Here is a 27,863-nt window from a genome sequence, read left to right on the forward strand (position 1 = left end):
TCTTCATCAACCATGACCACATGAATACGTCATAACGTTTGATAAATACATATATGCTTTAAACCCATCGCGCTAAGAGTCTATTGTCAACATGGGGTCAATCACGAAATTCTAGTGCGTGAAGTTGGCTCTCAGTAGTTTTTCATATAAATTATATGGCCTTTGGTGTGAAGTTGGCTTCGTTTGTGACGTCATTATTCGCACTAGATTTACTAGTTTTTCTAGTATTTACTAGCGTGATTCGCCCCATGATTGTCAATGGCCCTGCTGTAGCGCAGATTTGAATACAGCTACAGCAGTAGTGTGCGGAGGGGGGGGTTTACCCCCCCCCCTGTGATTTGGATGAGAATTTAATTTTCGTGAAATTTATTCGAAATTGCTAGGGTTTTTGATTCAAAAAGTGAAGACCTTTTTTTTTAGCTCTTCAATGTAGAAAATTGAGGAAAATTCTTTCAATTTGCTAGGGTTTTTGGCTCCGAGAGATTTTTTTCCGATTTGCTAAGGTTTTTCGCGGAGAAAATTCTTTCGATTTGCTAGGGATTTTCGCCTCAAAAAAAAAAAAAAAACGAAAATTTGTAAAATTTGCTAGAGAATTTTTTGTTTTTGAAAAATCACCCCCCCCCCCCCTGAAAAATTTTCCTCGCACACTACTGAGCTACAGTATGAACATTGTAAATACCAATATTTAGTTTTGGTAACTGTTAGTAAATTCGCCATTTACCAACACATTTAAACAATTCTATTATACTGATGTTTTGTGTGCGAAAGCATTTGGAAAGCTCTAGTGTAGTCAATCTTCTACTGAAACCCACCAATTACACGAAAAAGAGAATGAAAGAAAGATTATGAGAGAGAAATACTAACGCAAATTCGAGTATACGATATTTCACCGTATTACACAAAAAAGCACAACCGTTCATGCCGTTCATGGATATCTATGTATTAAACTACTGCGACATTTGATGGATTTAAACAAAACGCCTGTTGCCGGCGAACGGTCACTTATTGATTGTCCGAACTGCCCTTTGTGCCGAAAGCCAGCTACATTAGATAAATCGCGCCCGGTTTACTTAGATTAATCTCTTTTTAGTTGATTCCATTCAATTTATAACAAAAAGAATAAAAAACTAATTAATGAAAATGATAATATAAAAATGTTTAATGTCCCCTTTAAGATCCCATCAAATAAAGCAAAAACAATAATGGTTATCTTTTTCTACCAAGAATCTTACTTACTTAAAATATGTAATCATTATATTGCAATGGGAACTGAATTGGTTATTATGGATTCGGTTTAACCTCACATCAATTATGGAGCAGCTTACAAGAAATATGAAAAAATAGCACAAAAATACCCAATAGATTGAATTATGCCGTAAACAAGCATTAAACAAACCGACAGCACCAACAGCATGATAAAAGGATATCATTTCAATAATAAACAGAGTAGATCGGTTTCATCTTATATTTTCGGTATCCATGAGAAAAAGAGGAAAATTTAGTCTTTCTCTATTGATCAATAAAATATACAATCTTTGATTTGATTAAAAAAATTACAATCTTTAAACAAAAAGACAAAAAAAAAACCATTTAGATCTATTTACATTTTTTGCTATTTTATTAATTCGAACAAATTTTATTTAATTTTAGGCTACTTGAAATATTTTCTCAAGTTCAAATGCTTATCTAAACAACTAATCGTTTTTCTTCTGATTTTCCGTCGACGTTTGGCCAATTGTCAATGTTCGAATAATTTCATTGAGTTTGTCGGTGAATGCTTCGAATGAAAAATGCTGTTGAACTCGTTTCCGTCCCTTCTCACCCATATTTTCGCTCACATTCCGATCTCCAGTCACCAATCGTGCCATCGATTGGCTGAAGCACTCTTTGGTTGGTTCGCACAAAAAGCCAGTTGATTTATCGACAATCTGTAAAAAAAAAAATATTTAAAAAAAAATCTTTCAAAATATTTTTTTAATAATAAAAGTGGTCGTTGCTAATCTGATTTTCTCTTGTTAAAGGTAAGATTTTGTATGAAAGTGATGAAATTCAGTCGACCACTAAAAAAAGTACCGTTTCAGTAGGTCCGCCACTGTTGCACGCGATGACCGGCTTCTTCATGTACATGGCCTCAATGGGAACGATGCCAAAATGTTCATTGGATGGTGTATACAGCAGAGCATCACACCTGTTAAGCAGCCACAATTTGTATTTATCATTCGGCGATTTCAATAATTTGCATTTATTCTTCACGCCCAATTCCTCTGCCAATGCTTCCAATTCTTCAAAGTGGTCAACATTTTCAATGACTCGTTTATCATAGCCGCCGGCCAAAATCAGTTGACATCGATCAAAATTCGGTTTTGACACACGTTTCTCTAGTTCCTTAAGTGCTTTCAATGCCAATGGAATATTTTTCTTTCTCTCAAATCGATTGATGGACAAAAAGACGATTTCATCGCCGCGTAATTTTAAATCATCTGCATCTGAATCAGTGACAACAGTATTATCAAAGTATTTTGTATTCAATGACGGATACAAAACCTCTGGCATCGCTGTGATACTTTTAAATGTTTCTTTGAACATTCGTCGCGTGAATTTGCTATTGACCAAAATCACATCGGCCATTCCCGTCGTGAATTCTTCCACCCAGTTGATTGGGTAACGATACAATTTTCGCAATGGATTATTGTCTTGTGGTGCCATCAATAAGTCAGGGAAATGACAATAGAATAGAATTTTCGGTGATCCGGCGGAAAATTTTAAAAGCGGCACACCAATCGATATTGAATCCACAAAAATTACGTCAAACTCTTGTTGACGCGATAGAACAAAGGTTGTGTATAATGTTGCGTATAGCATTCGAAAGTATGCACAAGCTGCGATACATTTATTGAATATTGACCGTGGCAACCAGTCACCAACGGTTTGTACTTGTAAGGTACCGTCACGCGTTTCCTCAAAACAATGCGCAGGATTGTGGTGATTTGTTAGAAATTGAACGGAATGACCGGTTTTTTGAAGTGCCAATGCAGCATCGACAACTAAGCGCTCAGCACCACCGATACCCAGATCCGGATGCATGAATAATACACGAACCATGGTGAGTGGTTTTTTTTTCTGTTCCCGATGGAAAATTACTTGGTGGCAGACAAAAGGCGTTTTGGCTCAAAAATAACGGTTTGACGCAGAAACAACGTTTTGACTAGAAATAAAGATTAAATTTCAGTACACAAATAAAATCAACTTTTATGATGAAAAATTACCAAAAATGTGGTCACGTCTCCACAAAAGAAAAATGTTCGCTTTGGAAAAATTGAACGAATAGGCACAATAACTCGATTTTAAAAATAAATAAATAACACTGAACTTTGGAAATGAAAAAAATTGTCGATTTACATCGAGATAATGAGTTTGAGTCAATCAAACATTGCCCCACTGAACAAATTTTCTTTTTTCACAGACGTATTTTATAAATAAATGCCGCAATTGACACATCAATAACAAAACATTTGACAGTTCGTTGTGTGTCGTAATGTTGTTTTTTTTTAAAGGAAAAGAGCCCGAAAACTACAGCCCAAACATACATATTTTACAGCAGTTTCAAATAGCAACTCTGTGAATGAATCATCTGCAGATGGCAGTGAGTAATTGTGCTGGAAATTTCGTTAAAATTGCGCAACATTAAATGGCTTTGAACCAAAAATCTCTTAATTCTCCGAAAAAATCGGCACTTTCCATCGAAATTGGTTTCCATTCGAAATTCATTAAAAGAAGCATCGCGAAGCGTAACGTTTTTTCTTCTAGAACAAAATACATTTTATGGTGCAATAATATGAAAAAAGTATACGTGCCGTCACGTTTGTCGTTGATTTCACCATCTGTTCGCCGATGGTTAAACGAGTTTTATTTCTACGACGCAATTCGTACACATGCACAACGACGAATACACAATATCGTCTGTGTGAAACAGCGGCAGCCGTGTGCAATACAGCCGAGATTCGGAAACAAAGCAAAAGAAAGAGCACGAATGACTGTGTTGCGTCCGATCGAATGAGACGGCCGATCAATTGCAATTGTGTTGGTTCGCCCCACCATCATCGCCACGAAACGAATCGTTGAAGAAGTAGGCTTCAAGTGAATGTAACACAGTTCGTATCGTTCATACTCGTTTTGGCAGAGTCACGTAGCAGCCATACCAACAATAAACCTACAAAATTTTCTACACACACTTTACTTTGTGTTTTAGTTTTGGATTTTAATTCAGTTCAGTATATACCCGAAAACGGCAGCCATTTTGAAAACAAATTTATTAATACATTAGAAACCGTGGAAAGGAAAAGAAAACGCAATCAACAACAAAAAGTAATAGAAAAATCTAAAAGTCAGAGCAAAAATAAAATAAAATAAATTACGTGCAGAAAAGAAAAGAAAAAATTTCGTTTTCAAGTGCAACCAAATTAAGACAAAGAAACAAAAATCGGCCGTAAAGAAATTTTGTTTTGCTTCAGTTGGAACAATAATAATTTTTTTTCACACGACCAAAAATTCGTTTCTGTTTATTTTTTTTTTTTACGTCACTCAATATATAACAAAATTTGTTAGTATTTTCACAAATTCAAACGTGGTACAAAAAAAAAAGTCGCATTAGTTTTTGTTGAAGAAAAAAATAAATTCCAAATTGAGTACGAATTAGTGAAACAAATTATTTTGTTTGGTTTTAGTACAGCAACAAAAACATTGAATCGAAAAAAATAGGAGCGAACTTTCTTTGTTTCAAATCACGCAATTTTAATAATATTTCGGGTTTTTTCGATCAGTTTGAACCACAAACACCTTGTTGTGACTCAACGCATTGAGATCCCCGTCGTCAATACGAGATCAATAGATTGGACCGAAATTTCATTTATTCTTTTTGTAATTCAAAAAAACATAAGAACAAATTGTGGACAATATTTATTTTAAAATTCAAAATAGTGCAACAAAAACACTCATTTTTCCAGCGGAATAATTAGAAAGAGAGAAATAACGAAACACACTCGATTGTTTGCCTTATTGAAATACACAAAAAACAACAACGTTTAGTACAATAACAAAAAATAAGAGAAAGACCAGTTATATCCAAAAAACGTATGAGTTTTAGTTCTCTCAGTCTGTGTTAAAGAAGAAATTTTTATTTATTTCATTTTGTCGCACTGAAGAGGCATAAACAAGAACGATACACACACATACTACAGATATATATATTTTTTCCCTGAATTCAATTTCGTTTGAGTGTGTCTCCGATCTCAATCATTCATCACCAAACCGAAAAAAATAACAAATTTCCAAGAGTGTGAGTGTATGCACCGAGTAAAAACAACAAGCAACATAGACACAGTCACAACGTACTTCATACCCAACCATCTTTTTTTCAATAGAAAGTGGAACATTTACGTTGAACGCAACGACGAAAAGAGATAGAAACAACACTAGCATTTGTTTTTTTAACGCAGAAAGACTTCAGTGTTGCAAACCAGAGCATACAGTCAAACGGTAAGTTCAACGATTGTTTTTTTTAATATGATTTCGCTTTGATGAAGCAATATTGTGTTTTTAAGTAGGCTTTTGAGACATAAAATGATTGAAACGTTTCACTATTTGAGAAGAGACGGAAAAACTTGAAATATGCAAAAAAGAGACGGGGAATGTTGAAAAAAAATATGCTTCAGCAAATAGAGAGAAAAATTTGATTTTTCGAGCGGAAGAAATTAGTAGATTAAAAAAAATCCATTGAAAAAACAGTCGAAATCAAAATGGGGTTGAATGAAATCGAAAAAAGACTTGGAAAGAGAGCATGAGAAAGGAAAAAATTTGGAAAAAGGAAAAGAAAAGAGAGAGAGAGAAGGAGGGAGAGAAAAATGACAAAGAGAGATAGAGAAATGAAAAGAGAGTGAATGATGTAAAGAAAACGCAAAAAAAAGAATAAAATCCGAATAGTAAAGTCCATTGAAAAATAAACAAAAAAAAATACCTCCAGACAAACGACGAAAAAAAATCCACTAAAACAAGTCAAAAGAAAGCATTTCCGTGGTAGTTTGAAAAGAATTTTTCCCGTGGTATTTTTTTTCTTCGTCGAATGAACTTTAAGCGATTGCAGCTGGAAAAAAAGTGTTTCTTTTGAATCGCGGAAATTTATTGCTTCCATTGAAATAGCTGGGTTGAAAATCGTGTTCGTCAGAGTTCAGTGACGTCAAAACCGATTTTCCCCCTAATGCGTCGCAATATTAATATGCAGACACAAAATACATTCAAGCATTCTCGCGTTCTTTTCAATGCCCATTCGATAAACGCGACTTACATTCCCATACTCTTTCATGTCTTTCTGTCTCTCATTCAATTCACAATAGAACAATGCCATTCTATTTTTTTTTTTCTCTTCTGTCTCTTTTTTGCATAACAAAAGCATTTTGCAAACTTGAAGCAAAAAGAATCTAAATGAAAAAAAAACTCGATTTTTCCGTTGGTATATTTACAGCAGTAGCAGCAACATTAATTGTATCATCATCATCCTTTGATTTGCTCACGAGATCTCTATTTTTTTTTCGTATATATGTGTGTGTCTACTCTCAATAATTGTTATTGAGTAAATTTTGTTATTACGTTTTGTTGGTGTGTTTTTAAAAGAGTCGACGTCCAAGACGTAAATTTTTTTACAAACTAAAAAAAAAAAAACAATTATTCACCTACACAACATCGTGCACACATTTGAAAAAAGTGTGCGTGTGAGCGAGAAACGGTGACAAAACCAACCACACTAGAGCAAAATTTGTATAAAAGGGTGTTGCTTAAATGCATCATCTATGGAAACAATCCGCAACAAAATCAACCAAATTCACACAAACACTAAAAGCCCAGTACATTCGATACAATAGCCGATCAGGCAATCGATACATTCAAAAATACAAAAAATTGATTTGTAGGCAACCCTTCGGCACATTCAATATTATTCGGACAGAGTGCAGCAGCTGCAGCGGAAATCCATTAGCACCTACACCACAATACGATAGCAAACGACCGACAATACACACACTCTTCTCACATCTGCATCCAATTCAGTCATAGTTGAACCGTCATTGCAATCGCATCTGCATATAGCAACACACATCAGACAGTTTATCGTTTTAAATTTTCAAGTAAAATATAGAGATTGAAGAGAATAAGGAGCGGTTTTGAAATTGAAAGAGAGTATTCAACAAAAAATCAGTCATATCATCTTGTATAGTTGTGATCACAACACACACTTTGCCTTCAATTTGTCATCAAACATTTAACGTCAAGAGAGAAAAGATTGTGTTATATATTTTTTTTGTCCTACGCCGGTGAAACGAGAAGTTACGAGATTTTATATCGTGCATATCCTCAAGTGAGTGCATATAAAAACGAAGTGATATACCAAATACGATTTTCATCTAAATTGAACAACAAAATTGTTTTTTTTTCACCTTTTCTTCGGATTATGGAATTTTGAATTTAGTCACGACTGTTTAAATTCAATTGTAAGGAGAACATTTGCCGAAAACGCACCAACGATTAAGACATTTTCACAAACGTTTGGCAAGATATACATTTACTGCAAATTAGACGCATTTTCGATCAGAAAAGTACCAAAATTCCAACGACAAAACTAACATAGCTACAATGACCAATTCACACAATCGAGCTACGCAAAAGGAAGGCCGGAACTCCGAAAGGTAAGCGATTTAACTTTTTTTACGTTTTTTTTTTTAATAAACAAAAATTCAATGGTGACTTATTATGATGGTGCAAGTTTTTACATGTATGTCGATATTTATTGAAGATTGCCAGTCAGCTTTTATTACTGATTCTTTCTTTTTTTTACTTTCAAGTAAATTTGTTTTAAGTCATTTACTTTCAATATTTTTTCGGAGTTCAAAAAAAGCATTTTTCAATCAAAAACGAATTTTTTCAATTAATTTTTGCGATTCCTTGACGAATATCAATTCTTTCAAACGATTTCTATCTCAATGAAAGACCTTTCTACCAAAAATCTCATAAAAAAGATCCTTTTCACCGAAGAATTTCGAGGTTTTTTTGTTTAAAAAGATTTCCTTCATTCCGGCTGAGAAATTTTCACATCAAATACATGCAATAGATCTCTTCAAAAGACGTAAATTTTCTATACACATCATTCTTCTTCATTTAATTCAATGTTTTTTAAAACCTTTAAAAAAAAATCTCGATTCATCTCCGGTTGCTGAGATTCGGCCTTTTAAACATATCAAAATGTTAATGAACTGTAGACTGGGAATTTAAATGTCCAGAACAGCATAAAAACATGTTATTTCTGCATTGAAACCAGATTTTGAATAAAAATTAAACAAACTCGTTTAAAAAACGCGTCAATTGGCCGATTTTTTATTTCACTTTATTGGCATTGTTGTCGCCCTCTCCGAGACGAAATTGACCCTTTTTCAATTTTTTTTTTGCAAAGGGTCAAAAAAACATTCGAAAGAAACTTCATTTTCTCAACAAACTCAGAAAAAGGGGATTTCGAAAAAAGAGACATAATTGTCAAGACGATCGAATTACCATATAAAAGATGGCTGAAAGTATGAAAAAAAAACCGAATAATGAAAACAGATGAGAAAGAACTCAAAATGTGACAAAGAATGCAAAGTTCATGGGAAAAACAGCTCAATTGTCAAGAAAAATATACAATATTTGTGCAAATTGTGTCTGGTTTATATATCTGTCCATATTGCCTTCATTAGCCCGTATGTTTACATTGAACAACTGGAAAATTCCATTGGAGTTCTTTGTCTCATTACCCTTATCAATTTGGTGGCTATTTTTCTTCTTGTCGAAAAGAAATGACTAAACGAAACAAAAATTGTCATTAGACGAACTAAATCCAAAACTACCTGGCCTATTTAGTGTCAACGTTTTCAAAAACGCAATAAAATATGTTTACTATGTGCCGCAAACGACCGTTATAAACATTTCTTATATTTCTCATCTTTGCAAGACCAAAAACACACAAACACACATCCTTCTCGAAACCGTGTCACATTTCGAAACGTGTGTTCTTTTATTCGGCCATAAAAAATATCGTCCAATCGCAAACATCAATTTACATTTTATTGATTTGTGTTGTATTTGTTTTGGCTTCATTGATTCATATCAACTCAAAGCGACATTAATTCATATCTAGATATATTTTTTTTTGTCGATTCAACGCTTTGACGATTCATAATTTGGTGTGTGTTTTTGTTGTTGTCGACACGTCGATTGGAAGTGACGACAATGTGTATTGTATTGCGTTCGCAAAAACATTCGGCCAGCAACAACAATGAATGTGATCTTCTCAGCGATCGAGACGAAGAGAGAGAGAGAGAGAGAGAGAGAAACACACAATAAAGTGAACAACGAAAAGCGGTTTTTTGGTTAAACGTGCTTTGTATCGTACACTCGTTTCGTTCGGCCACGAGAAAACCGAAACTCGCACATATGCGAGAGCAAAAAAACGTGTTTTCGTGAAATAGAAAAAAAGTTGTAATTGATGTTTTTATTATTCATTGCATATGAGGGATATATGAGCATTTAGCGAGCTTCTGTTTTGCGATCCCTTTTTGATGAAAACAATAAACAGACAACAAAGCGACGAAGAAAAAAAGAGAATGAGACGATGAAAAATGAAAAAAAGAGACGACAAAAAGAGAGTAAAAAAACAGAGAAAGAGACAGAAATGAAGAGAGAACAAAACGAAAAGAAGCATCGATTTGTGAAACTGTGTGCGGTGTACACAAAGAAGCCTCATACTTACAATTGAGTACACAGCACTGTATTGTCCGTACTCACAGTACGAAAATAAATAAATATGGATTAAAATTGAGAGATAGACAAGCCGTACACGCATAGATTTATTTGCCATTCACTCGACCTTTGAGTTTTCAATGAGTGTGATTCTCTTCTTTTTTCGTGCAAACAATTCAAATCTCTTGTTTTTTTGCGTCCACACCATTCGTGTGTACCGTAAACTACGTCGTATGATTTTTTGTTGCTCCCTCTCTCTCTCTCTTTCTCTTTCTCAATGGTTTCGTTGCCATTTACAAACTGTATACGGTGTCTTTTTTCATCGCTCATTCGTAAATCAAAACACACAGAATGCCATAGCGGACCTTTGTCTTTTTTCTCTCACCAATTTGGCCAAAATGATAATCAGCAAAAAAGTATGCGAAATAATAATTTTTTTTGGATCCTTGTGCTTAAAACGTTCAGAAGGTCTTTTCAATTGAAACGCTAATTTGAAAAATATCTCGGCGTAATTCCATGAGGAACGGGGAATGACGTCGAAAATGCCTCAATATCAAGTTGTGTGTATGTGTTTGTGCTCAGAATACGTGCGACATATTGTGCGCGCTTGTTCCATCAGGGCAACTTGGTGTTATTTTTAACGTAGCCATTTCACATCATGTTTGGATTGCCGGGACTCGATTTTGTACGCAAGTCAGGTACACACACACACGTACAAATATAGCCAGAGAATTACGAAACAAAATAACAGCATACATAGTCCAATTTTGGATGGAGAGAGAGAGAGAGGAAGAGAAAACACGCGCTCGCGCACATTCATAACGCGCAATTCAAAATATTTACATCAAATGAAAATATTACATCCTCCATCGTCATCACAGATGATACATGTACACAGTTCCGTGTGTGTGCATTGTTGCCAACTCTAAAACAAACAATTATTCGAAACGAGAATCAAAAATCAATAATCGTCTCGGCAGCTGAAAATCAACATAATTTCCATCACACGTTCAAATACATTGAGGCTGCTTTTTTTGCTGACGATTTCAATGTCGAATTCTTATGCGCGTTCTCTGAATGCCGCGACATCAATGTTTAGCCACGCAAAATTGGACACAACAAATATAAAAAATGTCGCGAAACAAAATTTGCAAACATGATTTTTTTGCGGCCTGATATATAATGAAATTTATCTTATCTCATGAGTAAAACGCGCCTGTCTATAAAAAGATTATTTAAATCCCGACAACAGCTCGTAAATGTTAATTGTAAAAAAGACAGTTTATCGCTTGTTTTTGTTCGCTCTTCTTTTTCACTAGCTGCTTTATTTACGTCAAGAACGTGATAGCACAGGATTACACTACTCTACACGTCAGAGTTCATTCAGTGTTTACCGAAAAAAAGTCGATAAAAAAAACAATATTTCTCTTTCGGTGGCTATTTTAAGAAACCACTTGGTCGAGAAGCCATTTTTTTCGATGGAGTGGAATGAACGAAACCGTCGACAATATTTTGTCGTGAGTAAACAAAACAAAACGAATTTCCTGAATTAAATACTCTATAAGACGTGGCCGAACACAATTGTTTTACGTACGTTAATTTTCTCCGCTGCTTTTTTTTCGCTCTGTCAGCTGCTACCTTTGTTTGAAGCGATTTTTTTGACGTGCTGCGTCATTTGATACCCACTGGCTGTTTTGTTTTCAAAAACAGACTTTTTTATTGATGCACATTTTCACGTGTGAAAAATTAAGGCGATCAACAGACAGAAAATAGCGAATAATTGTCATACGTTCAAGCGAGTTCTTTCGCTCACTTTCGATCTCATCTTTTTATTTTTTTATGACGGCAACATTTTTTTTAATCTTTTTCTCTGCGCGATTAGTAGCTTACGTAAATAAAGCGCTTTATTATGATGAGCGTGTTTGAAGGAATTTAAAGCGATATTTTTTGAATGAATGAGCAGTTTTCTAAAAAAAATCACATACGAAGTAAGTGAATGAAGTCACTTTGAACGGATTTTGTATGTTGACATTTTGATTTTGCTTGGAACCATCACACCTTTTTGACTCAAATACGAGGTTTTACCATTTTGGAAAGTTTCTAAACTTTTTCATTTTTTTACACCTTTTGGCTTCAAATGGAGAAATTAGAAAAAAATCGAACGAAAAAAGCAAAAAAAGTCAGTTTTCAATAGTTTTAATAGAATTCTGTTGTTTACTCTTTGCCCTTTGTCAAGGACACATTTCCGACCACCTTTGATTTCTATCAACAATTGATTTGAAATGAATGCCAGAATCAATGTCATTGCAATAGGTGATGATGGATTACCATGAGAATTTTTTCGACAATTTTATCACCGAACATTCCTTTGTTCTTTTGTTTCTCTATTTTTTTTTTAATTTCTGAAAAAGTAGGTGAAAGAATAATAAGAAGAAAAAAAACAGAAAAAGATAGAGAGAGAACAAATAAGAATACAAAAATCTCTGCACTTTATAAATTAATAAAAAAACCTTAAAAATATCGTGCCGAAAAAAAATTAATAAAATGTCTCTTTAAATGTGTTGTAGGAATAATGCGAGCCCCAATCATCAAAAGAATGGAAATCAAAATGGTAATGGACGCAAGGTGACATTTTTCAACGATAATCAAAAAGGTGGCAAAGGATATTATGCACAAAAGCACTCGAGCAGTGCGCCGCAGTATTTTTCCACATCACCCAAAGATATCGTAATGCCGGCCAATTCAAATAATCATGCAAAAAATCATCATCATCGTCATCATCATAACAATACCAATAATAATCATCAACAACAACATCAACGTAATCATCACAACGGTAGTCCGCATGGTATTCTTGGTCGTAGTCCACCTCGTTCGCCCATTTCATTTGCATCACCGGCCGGAGTATCAACCACCACTCCAAATTTACATTTTGCTGGTAGTAAATATTTTGATGCACCATCACCGAATGCATTGCCACGGCCACCAAGCAATTGGACCACAACCAATAGCCAAATGATTGAAATGTCATTGTCACCACCGACCACCACATCGTCGATGGCCGATTTGATGGCTCAATCCAAACGGCGTTTGTTTCCATTAAATGATGCCGCCAGTGATAAGAAGTGTTCGTTAATGGTAGCCGAAGCGGCCAGCAAAAATTTATGCAGTGATATTTTTTCGCACAATTTAAAATTACTTTTAAATGTTCAGGCCTGAAACAGTGACACACTGATCAAATAATCGAATCGACCGTGCAACAAACTAAAAAAAAAACCACAACACACAATCAATTGTTTCTTTTTTAGACAAACTGACCTGATTTTTATCTGAAATGGATTACTGAAGTTATATATATAGAAATATGAAATTAAAAACGAGTTGAAAATTTTTCGAAATTTTCCACCTATCACCACCACATTTGAAATTGGAAACAAAAAAAAATAATTTTCGTGAAGAACCGAAAACAAAACCATCACTCTCGACATTTAAATAGAACATATTCGATCGGAATTTCGCACCCTTTCATCCAGTCAATAGTCCACAACATTCGAGATGACAATTTGCATTGCCGAATCTCGTACAACAACAACAAAAAGGTACTTCATAAGGCACAACCATTTTTTTTTAATACCAGCCCCAATCTAAAAATAAATTAGCTTTCGTTTTAAAAAAATTAAATTAAAATTTATAGAAATCAAAATCATTTAGCCCAAAGATTTAAATCGAAATGAACTGATGACACACAGAGAGAGTATGATATTAAATGAAAACAAAACACCGTTAGATTTTAAACAAAAACATAATTTAATAACATTGATGAAACGAAGAGATTTTCAATTTATATACGATTTATGAAATGCCGGTGGAATAGGAATATAGAAATTAAAACGGAATGAACTGTTTTTTTTTGTCAAGTTTATTCTTTGTTTCGTAATGTTAGTTGTAATTTCTCTTGCGAGAGAAGATATCGAAATCCAAAACCTTTTTATTTCATGTACAAACACAACACATAGACAGTTAATAGATTCAATTTAATGAGAGAAGAATGAAACAAAAAAAAATACTACAAAACATAGCCGCTTATCACCATTGTACAAAACAGTTTCACACATACAATACGCCGAGAGAGATTATCTACAATTTTTTTCTTTTTTTTTCTTTTTCAAGTTTACCAAAAAAAAAAATTTTGGTTTCGCACTTCATCAAATTCAAAATCAAAACCACACAAGCAGTTTTTACGAGTGTCCACATGTCGACCATTTCAAATGGTCAATTGAAATTGCGGCCGAACAAATTGAAGCTGGCAAAACAAAAAAACAAAAATTCATTGTGTGACGAAAAGTTTGTCGGATCCAAACCAGAATGCAATCAAATCGATCGAGACAGTGCCGATTTCGAATCAATCAAATTAATCTACAATCAAATAACCAAAATTCAATCGCAATTTTCACAATCAAACAAAATCGCAGAACTTTCAATCAAAACCATCTTTTTTGGCAAACGAGACTAGAGCGGATTTTCAAAATTTCACATAAAAACCAATTTTTTTTTATAAAAACCAAAACAAAAACAGAAATAATCGGTCTCTAGTGAGACGTACTTGAATTGTTCCTTTTGAAAAGCAAACTTCCAAGTGAACTGAATCACTTTATTTTTATATTTATAAAAAAAACTGATGGAAAAATGTATTTTTTTACTATTGAACATTTCAAATTTGCTTTTTACATCGATAAATAATGCCAAAACATTTATTTATTTTGCTAAAAAAAAAAAAATGAAATACTCTGAATATGAGCATAAAATTCCCATTGAACAAAATAAAATTTAATTGAAATTTAACACGGCAATCAAGTTGATCGAAAATTTTCGACGAATCGCCGGTTCTCCGACAACGTTTTGTTTTCAAACGGCAGAGTTTAAGATGAAGATATTTATCGACATTATTTAAATAATGGAATTTTCGATTTTCAATCAAATAATCTCTATATAATCATCTTTTTCTATTTCGCGCTATGTGCAACCGTTGAAACGTTGAAAATTTTCGATTCGACATCAAACTTATTCACGGCTCATAATGTGATTGCAATTCGAATAGACCAAAAGTCATTGTGTGTCTTAGAAATAGGTGAACGAAAAACTCTTGTCCAAAGATTTCCGGCTTTTCACAGTATTTAACACACTCATTCCAAATGTGTTTTTGATCACACTTGACATTTATTTTTATTATAAATCGAAAAGTGTCAAATGTTTTTTTTTCTACCTCGCAGTGTATTTGATGATAAAAATTCAGAGAATGACATAGCGAGAAGTTGAGCGCTCCGGAAATCTTTGACGACAGTTTTTTTTTTGTAAATTTTCTTCATCAAATCAAATAACTTGAATCAATCAGTCCGAAAAATGAATCAGTTGTCAAAATGTGTATCAAAGCAATCGAGACGAGGGTGTCAGCGTGACAAATGCTCAAATTTACCAATGCTTGGTGAATAATTGTATTCAATTTTCGATCGCGACACCCAACCAAATGGAACAGAATTTAAACAGATCTCAGATTTGATAATCATTTTTTGCTTTATCGGTGCGAATCGATTGCAACACACACACACAAACCAAATCCTGATCACCAAAATCAGTTCTGATTCTGTCATTAGACGATCCACGATTCTCATCAATCAGCAACGCTTGCGATATTCATAGATGTGATGTCCATGTGTTTTCATCCAATTTCATAATAGGTCGTGTGACGATTTGAAATCGTCCATTTCAAATAAGCGTTCTTGCATTTAATCTTCATTCACAATTGAATTGTTGAGAAGTTCGTCTGCATTTATTGACAGCCATATGTGGTTGATTAATGTGAAGCAGTGAAAATATTATTGTAAAAAATTACGCTTGATGATACCTCCAATCCATCGATGATAGATGAAATTTCATTCAAAATTTGGTATTCATTCCTGTGCAAAGGAACCATGATCTCTAGACAACACAGTTCGGACACCATACTTTTCGTAACCCAATGAATTCACACAGTCATTGCCCAATTTCATAAACAACCCCCAAAGCATGTGGCACCCAACTATCTGTTTTCAATTTTAAACAATTTTTCTTTCCATTCGATAAAAAAAAATTAAATTCTGAATTTATTAATAGTAGTATTTTCGGCAAATAAAAACTCCAACCGATCAATGATCGATTTTTTTTAAATAAAGAAACAAATTATAATATTATTAAAATGAATATAAAAAGGTTCATAAAATTTAAGAATTTATTAATATTTGGTGGACAAAAACAATAATTAAATGTAGTGAAACTTTAGAAATCTGTGACAGGCAACAACAAAAAATAACAATTATATTTTTTTTTCCGTTCGTTTCTGTCCGTCATCGTCGATAAAACAAAACCATACTAAAAATTTGTATTTAATTTAAGTGTGTCAATGTGGCAATGGAAAAAAATGTGAACATTTTACCTACTATTATTAAAAACTGCAAATTTAGATTGTACTAAACACACACACTCATACACACAGACACAGAAAATAAAACTCTCTCACACGCAAATTTGAGACAGACGACTAAAGTGCGAATCAATGCATAAATCAGTGAAAATAGTCGAGTTACTACACAAAATGTTATATGTAAATAATATGACATGGAGCTAAACAAAAAGTTATATGAATAATTGCTCTCGATAATTGATATAAACAAAATGAATCACTCTAATGTTTAAGCTAAGAAACAAATATTTGATTGAAGCAAACCAACAAAAAATCAACTAATAATAATGATAAACACAATTGAATGGTTTAAATGTGATTTTTTTTAAAAACTAAATAAGAGAAATAAAACGTTTTTTTTTTTTTTTTGAATAATAGAAATTTTGCTATAGTGCGCTCGCGGCAAAAACTCAATTTTTGCTTCGATTCAGAGAAATTAATTATGAAACAGAATGATAACGAAACGATGCGATGAAAGAAAAAAAAGAAATGACACACACACACATACAAAATACAAATTTAATGGAAGTTATAATGATTAAATAACAGCACTTAAAACAAATAACTAACGATAAAAAAAACCAATTTACTAGTGTCAATGGATATAGAGTAGAGCAAGCAAAACTTGGCAGGCAGTCAAAACAAGTGACAGCAAAAAAAAACTATTTCTATTTCGTGTTTTTAGTAATTATATATAAATATAAATGTGTACAGGAATCAGGAACGATAATGTTCTGCAACAATTTTTGTTTGGATACGAATTAGGTGGATTACATGCACTTCAAACAACCATACACACACAAAAACCCATAATTATCAGGAAAAATCAGAGAGAGATAATTTTAATTTCGCAAAAATATCAATATTTCGGCGGCGATTGTTTATAAATCAAAATTCAAAAAAAAAATGCCAAATTTGTTCAATATGATTACCATTCTCTCATTTTGACACACCGGCAAACACCATTTTTTTTTCTTTACAACCGACAAAATTTCAAAACCAAAAAAAATTTACTATTTTATTGTGCATGCTAAAAACCAAAACAAATAGCGATGGAACCACACAAAAAACATATTTTATAACATTAAAATAAAACAAAAATAAGGGTTTCTTCATTTTTTTGAAGTGTGATAGAAATAATACAATAAGTGTGCAATGCCTGGATCAAAGAAAAGGTATCGGACTTTTTTTTTTTAATTGAGACGGTGATGTGCCACTGTGCCGACAGATGAAAAAAAAGGAAATTCAATTCCACAGTCCAGAAAAATAATGAAATCATTTAATAAAGAAAGATAAATTGACAAAGAAAATTGTAGACGAACCGAAAATTTGGCGAACAAATTTTTGATGGTTAAATACAGATATAAATAGAGAGCCTTTGATGTGCGCACATTTTAAAAGAGATTTTGAAACGGAAACTCATTTTTATTTTTGCTCAAATATGTATTTACTTCTTGGACATGCGCGCGCATTTTTTTTACTACATTATTTTTCCGAACACACACAAACACTTTGGCAATTCAATTTCTTTCGTTTTCCGCGACAAAACCATTTTTTTTTTTTTTTTTCATTTATTATTCGATCAATTTGGGTAAAAAAATGACAACAACAAAATTTTGTTTCGGAATATTGCAATTTGGAACGAAAAATAAGCAAAACAAAAAAAAAAAATTAAAATCACATTTTTGCCAGAGTCACAACTGGGTAGAATAAAAACAGGATTTTTGAACCAAAATTTCCATTTTCAACCAAAGACCATTACCTGACTATATATGTGCAACATTCGATTACAAATCACAATGCAATATTTCCAGTGAACACACCGGTGTAAGAAATACAATCTGAAATTTATCCAAATTATCATCCCATTTTATTTAATATGACAAACATTTTAATACGAAAAAAAAAAATTTCGAACAAAAAAAAATATAAAAAAAATTATAAAAAAATCTTTGAAATTTTTCCGGCTTTGAGAAAGAAAACGCCATCGACAATAAGCCCAAAATTATCTCTCCCGCGCTACAACGAAACCAGTTTCAAATAGATATAAAATGATTTGATATAGAAAAACAGTCATTTTTTTCGTTCAGTGAAATTTCCAACATAATTCAGCTTAAACGTCCACACCCGGTGAAACAAAATTTTCAATTTTAGGCAAATAAATTAAAATTCATTATAATTATCCATTGATTTGTATTTACATCGTTGTCATTTTTGTTTTAAATGCAAAAAACTAAGAAATTCTGTACAAATTTTCTTATTTATTTTCATCTGTATATTGTTTTTTTCTGTATATTCTCAGTGTTTAACAAAAATTAATGCAATCAAAAAGAAAGAGGCGCAAAAATAAGCCAACTATGGCAAAATAAGCCAAAATTACTATTATTATTAATTTTTGTGTCGCAACAGTTGCGATTTATCATTATTATTTTCGTCAACAAAAATTATTTTTTTCGAGAAAAAAAAAATATGCAAATTTTCTCTTCTCTCTCAAAATGTAGAATTTCATTTTTTTTAATTCCTAATTCTGTGATTTAATTCTTTGTTTATTTTTGTGTGTCGTTTTCAAAATAAACACGGTCCAGATTGGATCGTCAATAGTCAGGTATATAGATAACAAAAATTTCAATAGAAAAACAACCACAACAACAGCAACAGTCGGCAATATACAATATATTTAAAATAAACAAAATAGTTGTACCTTACATAAATTTAATAACAGAAAACAAAAAGCAAATCAGAAGAGTAGCGTTTGTTCGGCCCTCGGGGGTTTGAAGAGCGAATACCATATTTGAGGCGAATTTTATAAAATTCGTCAATTTGGAATTGATCCGAAAAAAAATCTCATGAAATTTATCAAATTGAATCATACAACCAATGCAACAGAAACGCCAAAAAACCACATTATCAAAATTCATGCAAACCTATTTATCCACTAGGCCAATTAAATAATAACAAAATTTGCTTTACATTGTTCTTATTTGTGATGTTTATTTTAACGCGATATTCAAGAAGTAGAAGAAGAGAAACGAAATTTAAAAGGAATATTTTTTTGTTGAAAATGAAGGAAATGCCAGAGAGAGAGAGAGAGGATGAAATGAAGGAAAGGAGAAAATAAGAGAAATGATTGAATATAGGCCATGGAAAGAGGAAATATGTTTGTTGTTTTCTTTTTCACAAGAAGCAAGATAAACTAAGGTGAACGAAGCAGACTATAAATTTTTTTGAAATGGCATTAACGAGAAATTACGTGTTTTTTTGTTCTTTCGCGAAAACAATATGAAATGATGAAAAATGAAAGAAACAAACAAAAAAACACTTATTACTATATATAGCTATATATCGAATATATCTAGTTCTAAGATTTAATTGATGAAACAAAAAAGGAGCTAAAGGAGAAATTTAACTGAGAAATAAAAAATAATAGTATGGGAATTTACTGGAGAGGGAAGGAAAACGAAAACCAAACTGGCCAAATTTAAAAAAGAAGTTAAAACTTTTAACAACCGAACGAAAGAACATACAAAATCGAATGAAATTTTTTTTTGTCTATTTTGATATTGGGCAGTCCAAAAACCAGTCAACAACAACAAAAAAAAAACGAATGAAAAAAATTCTCTGATTTCAATCTTTGAAAGAATGCCTACAAACCTAAAAGAACAGCAAAAATGTGTAAAAATTGAGAGCAAAAATTACATAAAGAAGGGCAAGCAACTGATTTTAAATTTTATTGCTTGTCTCTTTTTCATCTTCGTCGCAACAAAACTGGGTTTTCGTTTTTTATTCTCTCTCATTCTCATACAGAAACTCCTCTTAAGTTTACGTTTTTTTTTTTGTAATTTTAAAAAAACAATTTGTGATGTTAAATGAAAGAAGATGAGAAATTGTAATTGAATTTATATTGAAACGATAAACAAATCCAATTGTAAAACGAAAATATGTGAAAACACACAATTTATTTTGAAGAAAAGATAGCCTATTCAAACGGAATTCCCATTTCAAATGAAGACAGCTCAAATTAACGAATGAAAAAATAATAATAATAGAACAGAGAAAAGAAAAGACAAGAAAACCAAAAGAACGACATGAAAAAAGATAAAAAAAAACTTACGCAAGAAACCAACAATTTTTGCAAACAAAAAAATAAAATAAAAAAGGCTATCAAGCCATACACACATCAAGTACCAAAATCCTCAAACATATACACACACATACAACCAATCCCCATAAACATTACTTAAATCCCCCGACCATAGTTACCGTTTCCGACAGTTTTATGCTTTTTTACCAATTAAAACTTTTTTTTATCAAACAAATCCATAGTCCCACATTTCATAGTCCCATCCCAGATATTTCTACAGTGAGAATTGATTCATGGACATTTTTTTCGAAGAATTCGATGATCGATTTGAATGTAGAAATATTTTCCCATCAAATCCACATCCCCCACCCCCCAAATATATAAATAAAGATTTCGAAGATCAAATATCACAAAAAAGTCTTAAGTGCTCAATTGAACGCTTAGGCAAAATCAAAATATCACAAACCAAAGCCCTTGTGGCTGCGGCAACGAAGATGACACCACCCAGTAGGGAAGAAGAGGACCAGGATGAAATCAACATCTTCCACCACTGGGACCGATCTTAATTTCATCGCCAAATCACCACTCTTTGGACACGAAACGTCTCATTCGGTGAGAAAAGAAGTATGAAGAGACGTAAAAGAACATCGAAGCAACGGTGAGGAAGATCTGAATCACCGATAGGCAAAACGAGTTAACATCAGCTCGTAGGTAATTTTTGGCTTTTGAATAACTTAAAATTTCTTTCATTTTTATGCAGTAAACAATCTGTGATACAAGCAAATACTGGATTTACCGAAGGTGATGAGAAGATTTTCGGGCGATTAGCTGATTTAATGAAGAACAACCAAAACCAAGAAAGACCTAAACTATATGAAAGCTGACAACATCGCATTCATTTGAATCAACATTGGCTGGTGTAATGAACTGAAAATCTCAACTCTTGCACTTTAATCCAAAAATCGATTAAAAAAATAAAATTGCATAAAATGAAATAAAGTAGTCAAAATACCTAAACCAAATGTGTTTTTCATTTTTAACAGCGTTATTTTCGACAGGCACAACATTTTTACTTTAAAGTACAGTCAGAATACATATTGCATGGGATCTAATCTATTTTAGTTGAAATTACCTAGATAAAGTAGTCATTACCTGAATTATAAAGCCTGAAATAAAATACATTTTTTTGCACTTTGAATAAAAAATCGAGCAACTAAGAGGCTGAGAATCGTTGAAAGTCGTAATTTTAGCAGATCAGAAGCAATCAATAAAGATCATATAGAAGGCTAGTAAAAATCAAATTTTTCTCGAGATAAAAAACCAAATAAAACACAGCAATCTAACTTTCATTCAATAAAAAGTATCTATTTATTTGATTTGTTGTATTTTCGTGAATTTCGTGAACATTGAACAATTTAGTAACATTTTTATTTTAAAAGCACGCTTTGAATTTCAATTAATGATATACATTTTCATTTGGTCAAAATATTGAGATAAAACAGTAAAAACATTTTAAGGTATATTCTTGACGATCCAATCATAATGCGTAGATAATCTAGTTACAAGCATGCCCGTTTCTTTGATTGAGTGCCTTCTTCCATTTGTGACGTTATATAGAAAGAAATATCGTGCGTATATGCCATACAATTTACCATTATCAAGGTTTTGGATCATAGGAGAACCGGAGTCACCCTGCATTTTTTTTGAAATCATAAATTCGAAGATATAATATGTATATAAATATATAATATCAGTTATCAGTGGCGTATTAACATTCTCTGATTTCAATCTCTGATTTCAATTACATGATTTTTTTACTTTGAACTGTCGCACGAATCTCTATGATAATACGCCACTGTTAAATCGGGAAAATTGTATAATCGAACAACTTACTTCAAAACCAATACCATCAATTCCTTCCGCGCAGATAAAAAACAAATTATTTTCATTGTAAATGTGTGCTGGAGGCAAACGGCATGCTGAAGCATGCACTACTATTGTGTTGATAGCTCTAAGTTTACCATCCTCTCTCCAAAAATTTACCTCAAATGTGTCATTTACATTTTCCGTATAACGTTGATGAATATTACCATATCCACCAAGGATTCCAGTATCACCCGGAATAACATTGTCTCTACTAAGCCAGAGTGGCTTTGCTTTGAATATTTGGTTTTCCTGATCAAGATTCAATGGCCTTGTCAATTTGATTAATGCAATGTCATAATCTGTATCTTCGCCGATGCGATATTTTTCGTGAATTATTATATTTTCGACGCAATATCTTTGATTGCTCCGAACTTTTTTTAAGTCAATTGCACCAACTATGACGGAAACATTTCGAGGTTCTGTTTCGTCGACGCAATGTGCTGCTGTGATAATATAGCGGTCTGTAAGAATACCTCCTCCACATGCATGTACATGGCCATTTGCGTCTGAGTAGTTAATATCCGAATCACGCGTATTGTAAACTTTGTCTCCAAATAACCACTTAAATGACATATACCAACCATCTTTACAGGGTGTGAATTCTTTAAAACCCGCTTGACTTTGCACAGATACTGTATATGGTATTGCATTTTCCATTATTACTTCCGATTTTATACGAGCCTCTGAAAAATCGATCAAAATTGATTTTTAGTATATTCAAATGGAATCAAATCAAACATTAGAAGAATGTTTCATTGAATTTCAGAAATAAAACATTTATTCAATTTAAAATTGCTTGAAAGAAGGAGAAGTAATGAATTGATCGATCCAAGTACAGTCAGCGTCAGATTGAAGTACAAATTTTTTTAAATGTAGTGAAACTTTAGAAATCTGTGTATCTGTATTATATATTTTTCCGTTCGTTTCTGTCTGTCATCGTCGATAATTAATCATTCACAGGAAAACAAATCACTTTTTTTTCATAACATATACTGATAATAGCACTGATTTTTAACCATTGCACTAAAATTAATTTTTTCCATGCATAACCCAGTTTTACCTGAATTCACCTCAGAGATAAAATGTAATGCACACACCGCTAGAGACACCACAACAATAAAATTTGTACGAGATTTCATTTTGACGACCTAACTTTACGGAGCCTTAGAAGCAACTAAAGACATTTACTACTTGCATACTCAAAGCAATGGTCAACGGTAGATGTGGCAAACGTGTTAAATTACTCATTTACTTAAATATCGGTTACCGTTAATTTTTTAAACAAAATCATTATGTTTGCAATATTGGCTTTGTCATCATGTTTTACTGGGTGTGTCATTAAACAATCAGCTTTTGCTGATAAAGTATGCATATGCGCTTTATTACTTTTCCGCACACCTAGTGTAGGAAAGGTATTGTATTAGGCCAAAAAATTAAAGTCACCCCAAAACATGTTTTCTATGCATATTTTATGTAGAAAACACGATTGAAGATGATTTTGGGGCATATTGATGTGCGTCGCTATGTGTGATGTGTCCTGTGTACGATAAGTCTTCTTCCAAAAACTCAATTCAAATTCTGAATTTGGAGGATGCTTGGGGACTACTAGGAGACATGCTGATTAGTTTTTGAGCAATATCTGTTGACCGGTGTAATTTTTTTTGATCATTTTTCAACCATTTTGGTGACACGATGGTTTCGTGCTCAGACACGAAATTCAAAATCTGACCGTACGAGATGATTGGGCACTACGAGGAATAGATCTGGTCAAATTTTCAACGACATTGATTGATCGGTTTAAAACTTAGACTCTGAAGAAGCACTTATGAGAAAAATGCCTTAAAATGATATTCTTTCAATTTAAACGCTGAAAGACTGTGTAGAGGGGGTTTTTTGGAACGAGAAACCCGAATCTGATGTTAGTTTTAAGATGCAATCAATTTTTCACAGACTTTTCATACAAACATCCACAAAACATTTCATTTTTGTATGAAAGACTTGCCTTTGTGGTACCGTAATGATATGACACTTTAAACAGGCTATTTTTTGATTGAAATTTTTTTAACTTGGTGTGATTATTTACATTGATAAGAAAATAATATTCACAAGGTTTGACGGTAATTTAAGTTACTGCAACCATATCGGTTCCATGCGGAAAAGTCAGCTTGCGTACGTAAGCCTCTTTATTTTTGTAAGTAGTTCAACATTATAAATGTGTTATAGTTTTTTTTCTCGGCAAAAAAGTATGACAACGACCAAGCCGAACAACAAACATGAAGTATCACTTCAATTTTGATGAAAAAATTTCATCACTCAGACTGCAAGTCAAAAATGTCCTAAATTAGTCAACTGCTACGAGTTGATTAAAATTGGTTAGAGTTCATACCAAGCACTCAGTAAGCCAGTAAAATTTTCCGATATGCGGCGAATAATATTTGCATTTGGCTGTTCTTTTTGCAACGAATCCAATAGTTTCATCGAAAAATTTAGTTGACCAAAATAGGGTTGATAAGCGCTTTTTTATCTTGCTGCTGTGGCGTATGGCTATATAAATGTGGAAGTATCCATATAATTCCCACTATTGAAACCACTGCCAATGATTATTATTGTGAAAATTATCTATATATCACACTTATGCTTTGAAAGAGGATGGCGTCAGTAGGTAAGAAAACATGAAAATTGTAAAGTGTAATATTCGAATTTTATTTAATATTTTTCATTTAGGTCCATTATAAATTCCTGCGAATAATATTTCTTTAAATTTGTTATCATGGATCATATACAAGAATGGATGATTGCAATTAAATATTTCATATTCATATTTATATCTTTTAGATGCTATCATATAGGCATATCCTGTGGCAGCTGCAGCCTTTGTACCTTCTTCATAAATGTCTATTTTCGCCTTGTGTATCAATTTAGTTTTGGTTTCTATTTCTTCGGATTCGAAAAAGTCGCTGAAATTTGAATTTTTAAACAAATTCTGTGATCCCATACGTTTCATTGCCTAAATTAAATTAAATTAAATGGAATACATTAGAAAAAGTCCATTGAAACACCAACGTTGAAAATTTTAACATACCGATTCCAAATCAGATGTTTTCTCAAGTGTAAATTTTGGGAAATAAATCTTAACATTTTCAACTCTTGTCTCAGCTCCGCTAAATGCATAATCTAAAATTTCGTCCGTAAATTTTCCCAATAATTCATCAATTGATGTTGAATTATCTAACGGCAGGAAAATATACATTGAGATCGATCCATTTTCACCTTTGTATGGCATTTTCAGGAATTTTACATCCAAACTTCTTATGAAACCTGATGCGAAATAGATTGAATTAATTCTTATCCACTGATTGTCAGTCAAATGTATGATTTTTTTTACCATATTCGGCCTCTTCTCTTTTATACATCATATCAACATAAAGTGGTTCTCCACTCGAAACATAGAACAGCTTCGAATCGGTTTGTTGTTTATTGAACTTTTTTAACTAAAAATACATGTAAACAAATTGAAATTTAGTTTTACAAAATCATACGGTTAACTTACCCATGCTCCTTTGAAATATATTGCATTTACAATAGTAAACAAGGTGTTGTTTGTGATTTGATCGTATACAAAATTTTTAATATTATTCTTTGTAACATTTTCCACGAATTGGTTGATGTGTTCGATACATTGATGTGGATCATCAGCAAAATTCAATTGTTCAATACTGTCGTTAAACAATTGTTTCGCCCGTTCACTGCAATTAAAAATTAATTTTCCAGTTTAACACAAAATTCTCGTTAAACTACTCAGAGAAATTGAACGGAGCAAACTGAGCAAACGGTTCAAGATGTCACTGTTTTTATTCAAGCAGTTACTGTAAATGTCACATTCAAAATAGAAGTCTGCTTTGAGGTGAAAAGTTGTTGTTGTTACAAAATTACACTGAAGCGTTTTTCTACCAGGCTAAAAGTGGCATTTTACAATGTTTGCCATTCAGTTTTCTCTGTTCAATTCCTTTGAGTAAATATTCACATAAAAAAATTGTGTTTTCTTACCGCATGTTAATATACACCGACACGTAGAACTTGTTAACTGAATTTAATTCGATTGTTTGATTCTGAGATTGACTTTGAAATCGTTTGGCTCGTACTTCTTTCTCCAATTTATACATATACTCGATATCAGCCTTACTTTCAGCCCAATGCAATCCTAATAAATCTTTGAGTTCTTTTTCTGTTTCACCACCAGCACCCAAGTATGCCAATAAAAGTGTCCGATATAAACTATGCGGCGAATAAAAAACGTTTTCATTTGGATGCTCTTTTTGCAACGAATCCAATATTTTAAGCGAAAAATTTAGTTGACCAAAATAAGGTTGATAGGTGCGTTTTTCAGACGAATAATCCGGTTTTTCTTTATAGCCGAGAGAATCCTGACTTGAAAAAATACTTTAAATAAAAACAGTTTTTTATGAGTGTATACCAAAGTTTATGTGAGTATTTGTGATTAATTTGGGTGAAAAACAAATATCATGCACCATTCATATTCCTGCATGTTATGTACATTTACTAAACTAAATAAAATCTGTGAATTTACTTGTGAAAATACTTCAAATTGCCTAGTTCAGGGCCCCTATAGTCACGTATTGAATGTGGAAGTATCCATATAATCGCCACTATTGAAACCACTGCCAATAATGCAATTATTGTGAAAATTATCAATTTTTTCATATTTATGCTATGAACGGGGATGGCGTCCTTTTTCAGTTTTTGAACTTCTTTATATTCCAAATAATAATAACTGTTCACTTTCACGGCAGAAATGCAACTGAAGAGGACGACAGTATCTTGTTTAATATCTCACGATGGTGAACATGGTAGGGAGAAATGAAATCGTTAGGGGAAGAAAACGAAGAATTCATAAATCTTATAACCCTTTCCTGGATATATTCTGTCAAAATTCTAAGTCAAAGTACAGAGAAAGAGAGAAAGAATGCAAAGAAATGCACTCATACATCCGAATTCGATTACAAGCGAACAAAAAAGTCCCCTATTGTAACCAATTGTTAACATTTAATTTGAATGAACAAACTAACGTAAAATAACAAAAGTAAAGCCAAGGTCATGTAAAGGTGATAGGTATTTCATATTAGATTAATAAAGTAGATGTACATTTTTTGAAAATTTTAAACGTTGCACATCAATGTTGCATCGTTCAAATTAATTTGATCATAATGAACTGATTGAAAATAAATCTAATGCAATTGGAGCATTTTTCAACCTGTTCGTTGTTTTTCAGTCTATGTATTTCGGATGGATATCCATCCGAGATATTTTAGAATATCTGGATATTCAACGCAACTGCACAGCGCCAGAGCTGTGTGCGTCGCAAATAGAATCTACGGTATGTCGCGACGTATATGTCTACCAAGTGCCGCACGTACACAGTCACACTGTGTCTGTATTTTACGTGTAGCGACATACCGTAGATTATATGTGCGACGCACACAGCTCTGGCTCTGTGCAGTTGCGTTAAATATCCAGATATTCTAA

The 27,863-nt window shown here is 32.7% G+C and overlaps 4 protein-coding genes across 6 annotated transcripts; 1 reads left to right on the forward strand and 3 right to left on the reverse strand.

Annotated features, from left to right (window-relative positions):
• Window positions 1-1,589: 1,589 nt before the first annotated feature.
• Window positions 1,590-3,506, reverse strand: LOC116347693 (alpha-1,3/1,6-mannosyltransferase ALG2). Its single transcript, XM_031778396.1, has 3 exons — window positions 3,267-3,506; window positions 2,074-3,205; window positions 1,590-1,928 (listed from the first exon to the last, which is right to left on the reverse strand). Exons 2-3 carry the CDS (start codon window positions 3,100-3,102, stop codon window positions 1,695-1,697), a joined length of 1,263 nt encoding a protein of 420 aa, XP_031634256.1. The 5' UTR covers window positions 3,103-3,205; window positions 3,267-3,506; the 3' UTR covers window positions 1,590-1,694.
• A 651-nt stretch (window positions 3,507-4,157) lies between these two features.
• LOC116347681 (C-module-binding factor A) lies at window positions 4,158-14,658 on the forward strand. Of its 3 annotated transcripts, none has more exons than XM_031778380.1 (6): window positions 4,158-4,365; window positions 5,004-5,535; window positions 6,518-7,405; window positions 7,517-7,733; window positions 12,384-13,415; window positions 13,987-14,658. In XM_031778380.1, exons 4-5 carry the CDS (start codon window positions 7,681-7,683, stop codon window positions 13,033-13,035), a joined length of 705 nt encoding a protein of 234 aa, XP_031634240.1. In that variant the 5' UTR covers window positions 4,158-4,365; window positions 5,004-5,535; window positions 6,518-7,405; window positions 7,517-7,680; the 3' UTR covers window positions 13,036-13,415; window positions 13,987-14,658. The 3 variants fall into 3 exon arrangements, with proteins under 3 accessions (XP_031634240.1, XP_031634242.1, XP_031634241.1); XM_031778382.1 differs by having other exon boundaries at window positions 5,421-5,535; XM_031778381.1 differs by lacking the exon at window positions 4,158-4,365 and having other exon boundaries at window positions 4,725-5,335; window positions 5,421-5,535.
• A 7,120-nt stretch (window positions 14,659-21,778) lies between these two features.
• On the reverse strand, window positions 21,779-23,504 carry LOC116347706 (mite allergen Der p 3-like). Its single transcript, XM_031778415.1, has 3 exons — window positions 23,380-23,504; window positions 22,287-23,002; window positions 21,779-22,085 (listed from the first exon to the last, which is right to left on the reverse strand). Exons 1-3 carry the CDS (start codon window positions 23,456-23,458, stop codon window positions 21,906-21,908), a joined length of 975 nt encoding a protein of 324 aa, XP_031634275.1. The 5' UTR covers window positions 23,459-23,504; the 3' UTR covers window positions 21,779-21,905.
• A 1,531-nt stretch (window positions 23,505-25,035) lies between these two features.
• Window positions 25,036-27,111, reverse strand: LOC116347688 (serine protease inhibitor 88Ea-like). Its single transcript, XM_031778391.1, has 6 exons — window positions 26,908-27,111; window positions 26,367-26,759; window positions 25,870-26,065; window positions 25,705-25,810; window positions 25,402-25,637; window positions 25,036-25,326 (listed from the first exon to the last, which is right to left on the reverse strand). The coding sequence occupies exons 1-6, from the start codon at window positions 27,039-27,041 to the stop codon at window positions 25,036-25,038; spliced, it is 1,356 nt and encodes a 451-aa protein (XP_031634251.1). The 5' UTR covers window positions 27,042-27,111.
• Between the last annotated feature and the right edge of the window lie 752 nt (window positions 27,112-27,863).

This window comes from Contarinia nasturtii, unplaced genomic scaffold (genome assembly GCF_009176525.2).
Source record: "Contarinia nasturtii isolate CC-2019 unplaced genomic scaffold, AAFC_CNas_1.1 Cnas_scaffold_2042, whole genome shotgun sequence".
Lineage (NCBI taxonomy): Eukaryota > Metazoa > Arthropoda > Insecta > Diptera > Cecidomyiidae > Contarinia > Contarinia nasturtii.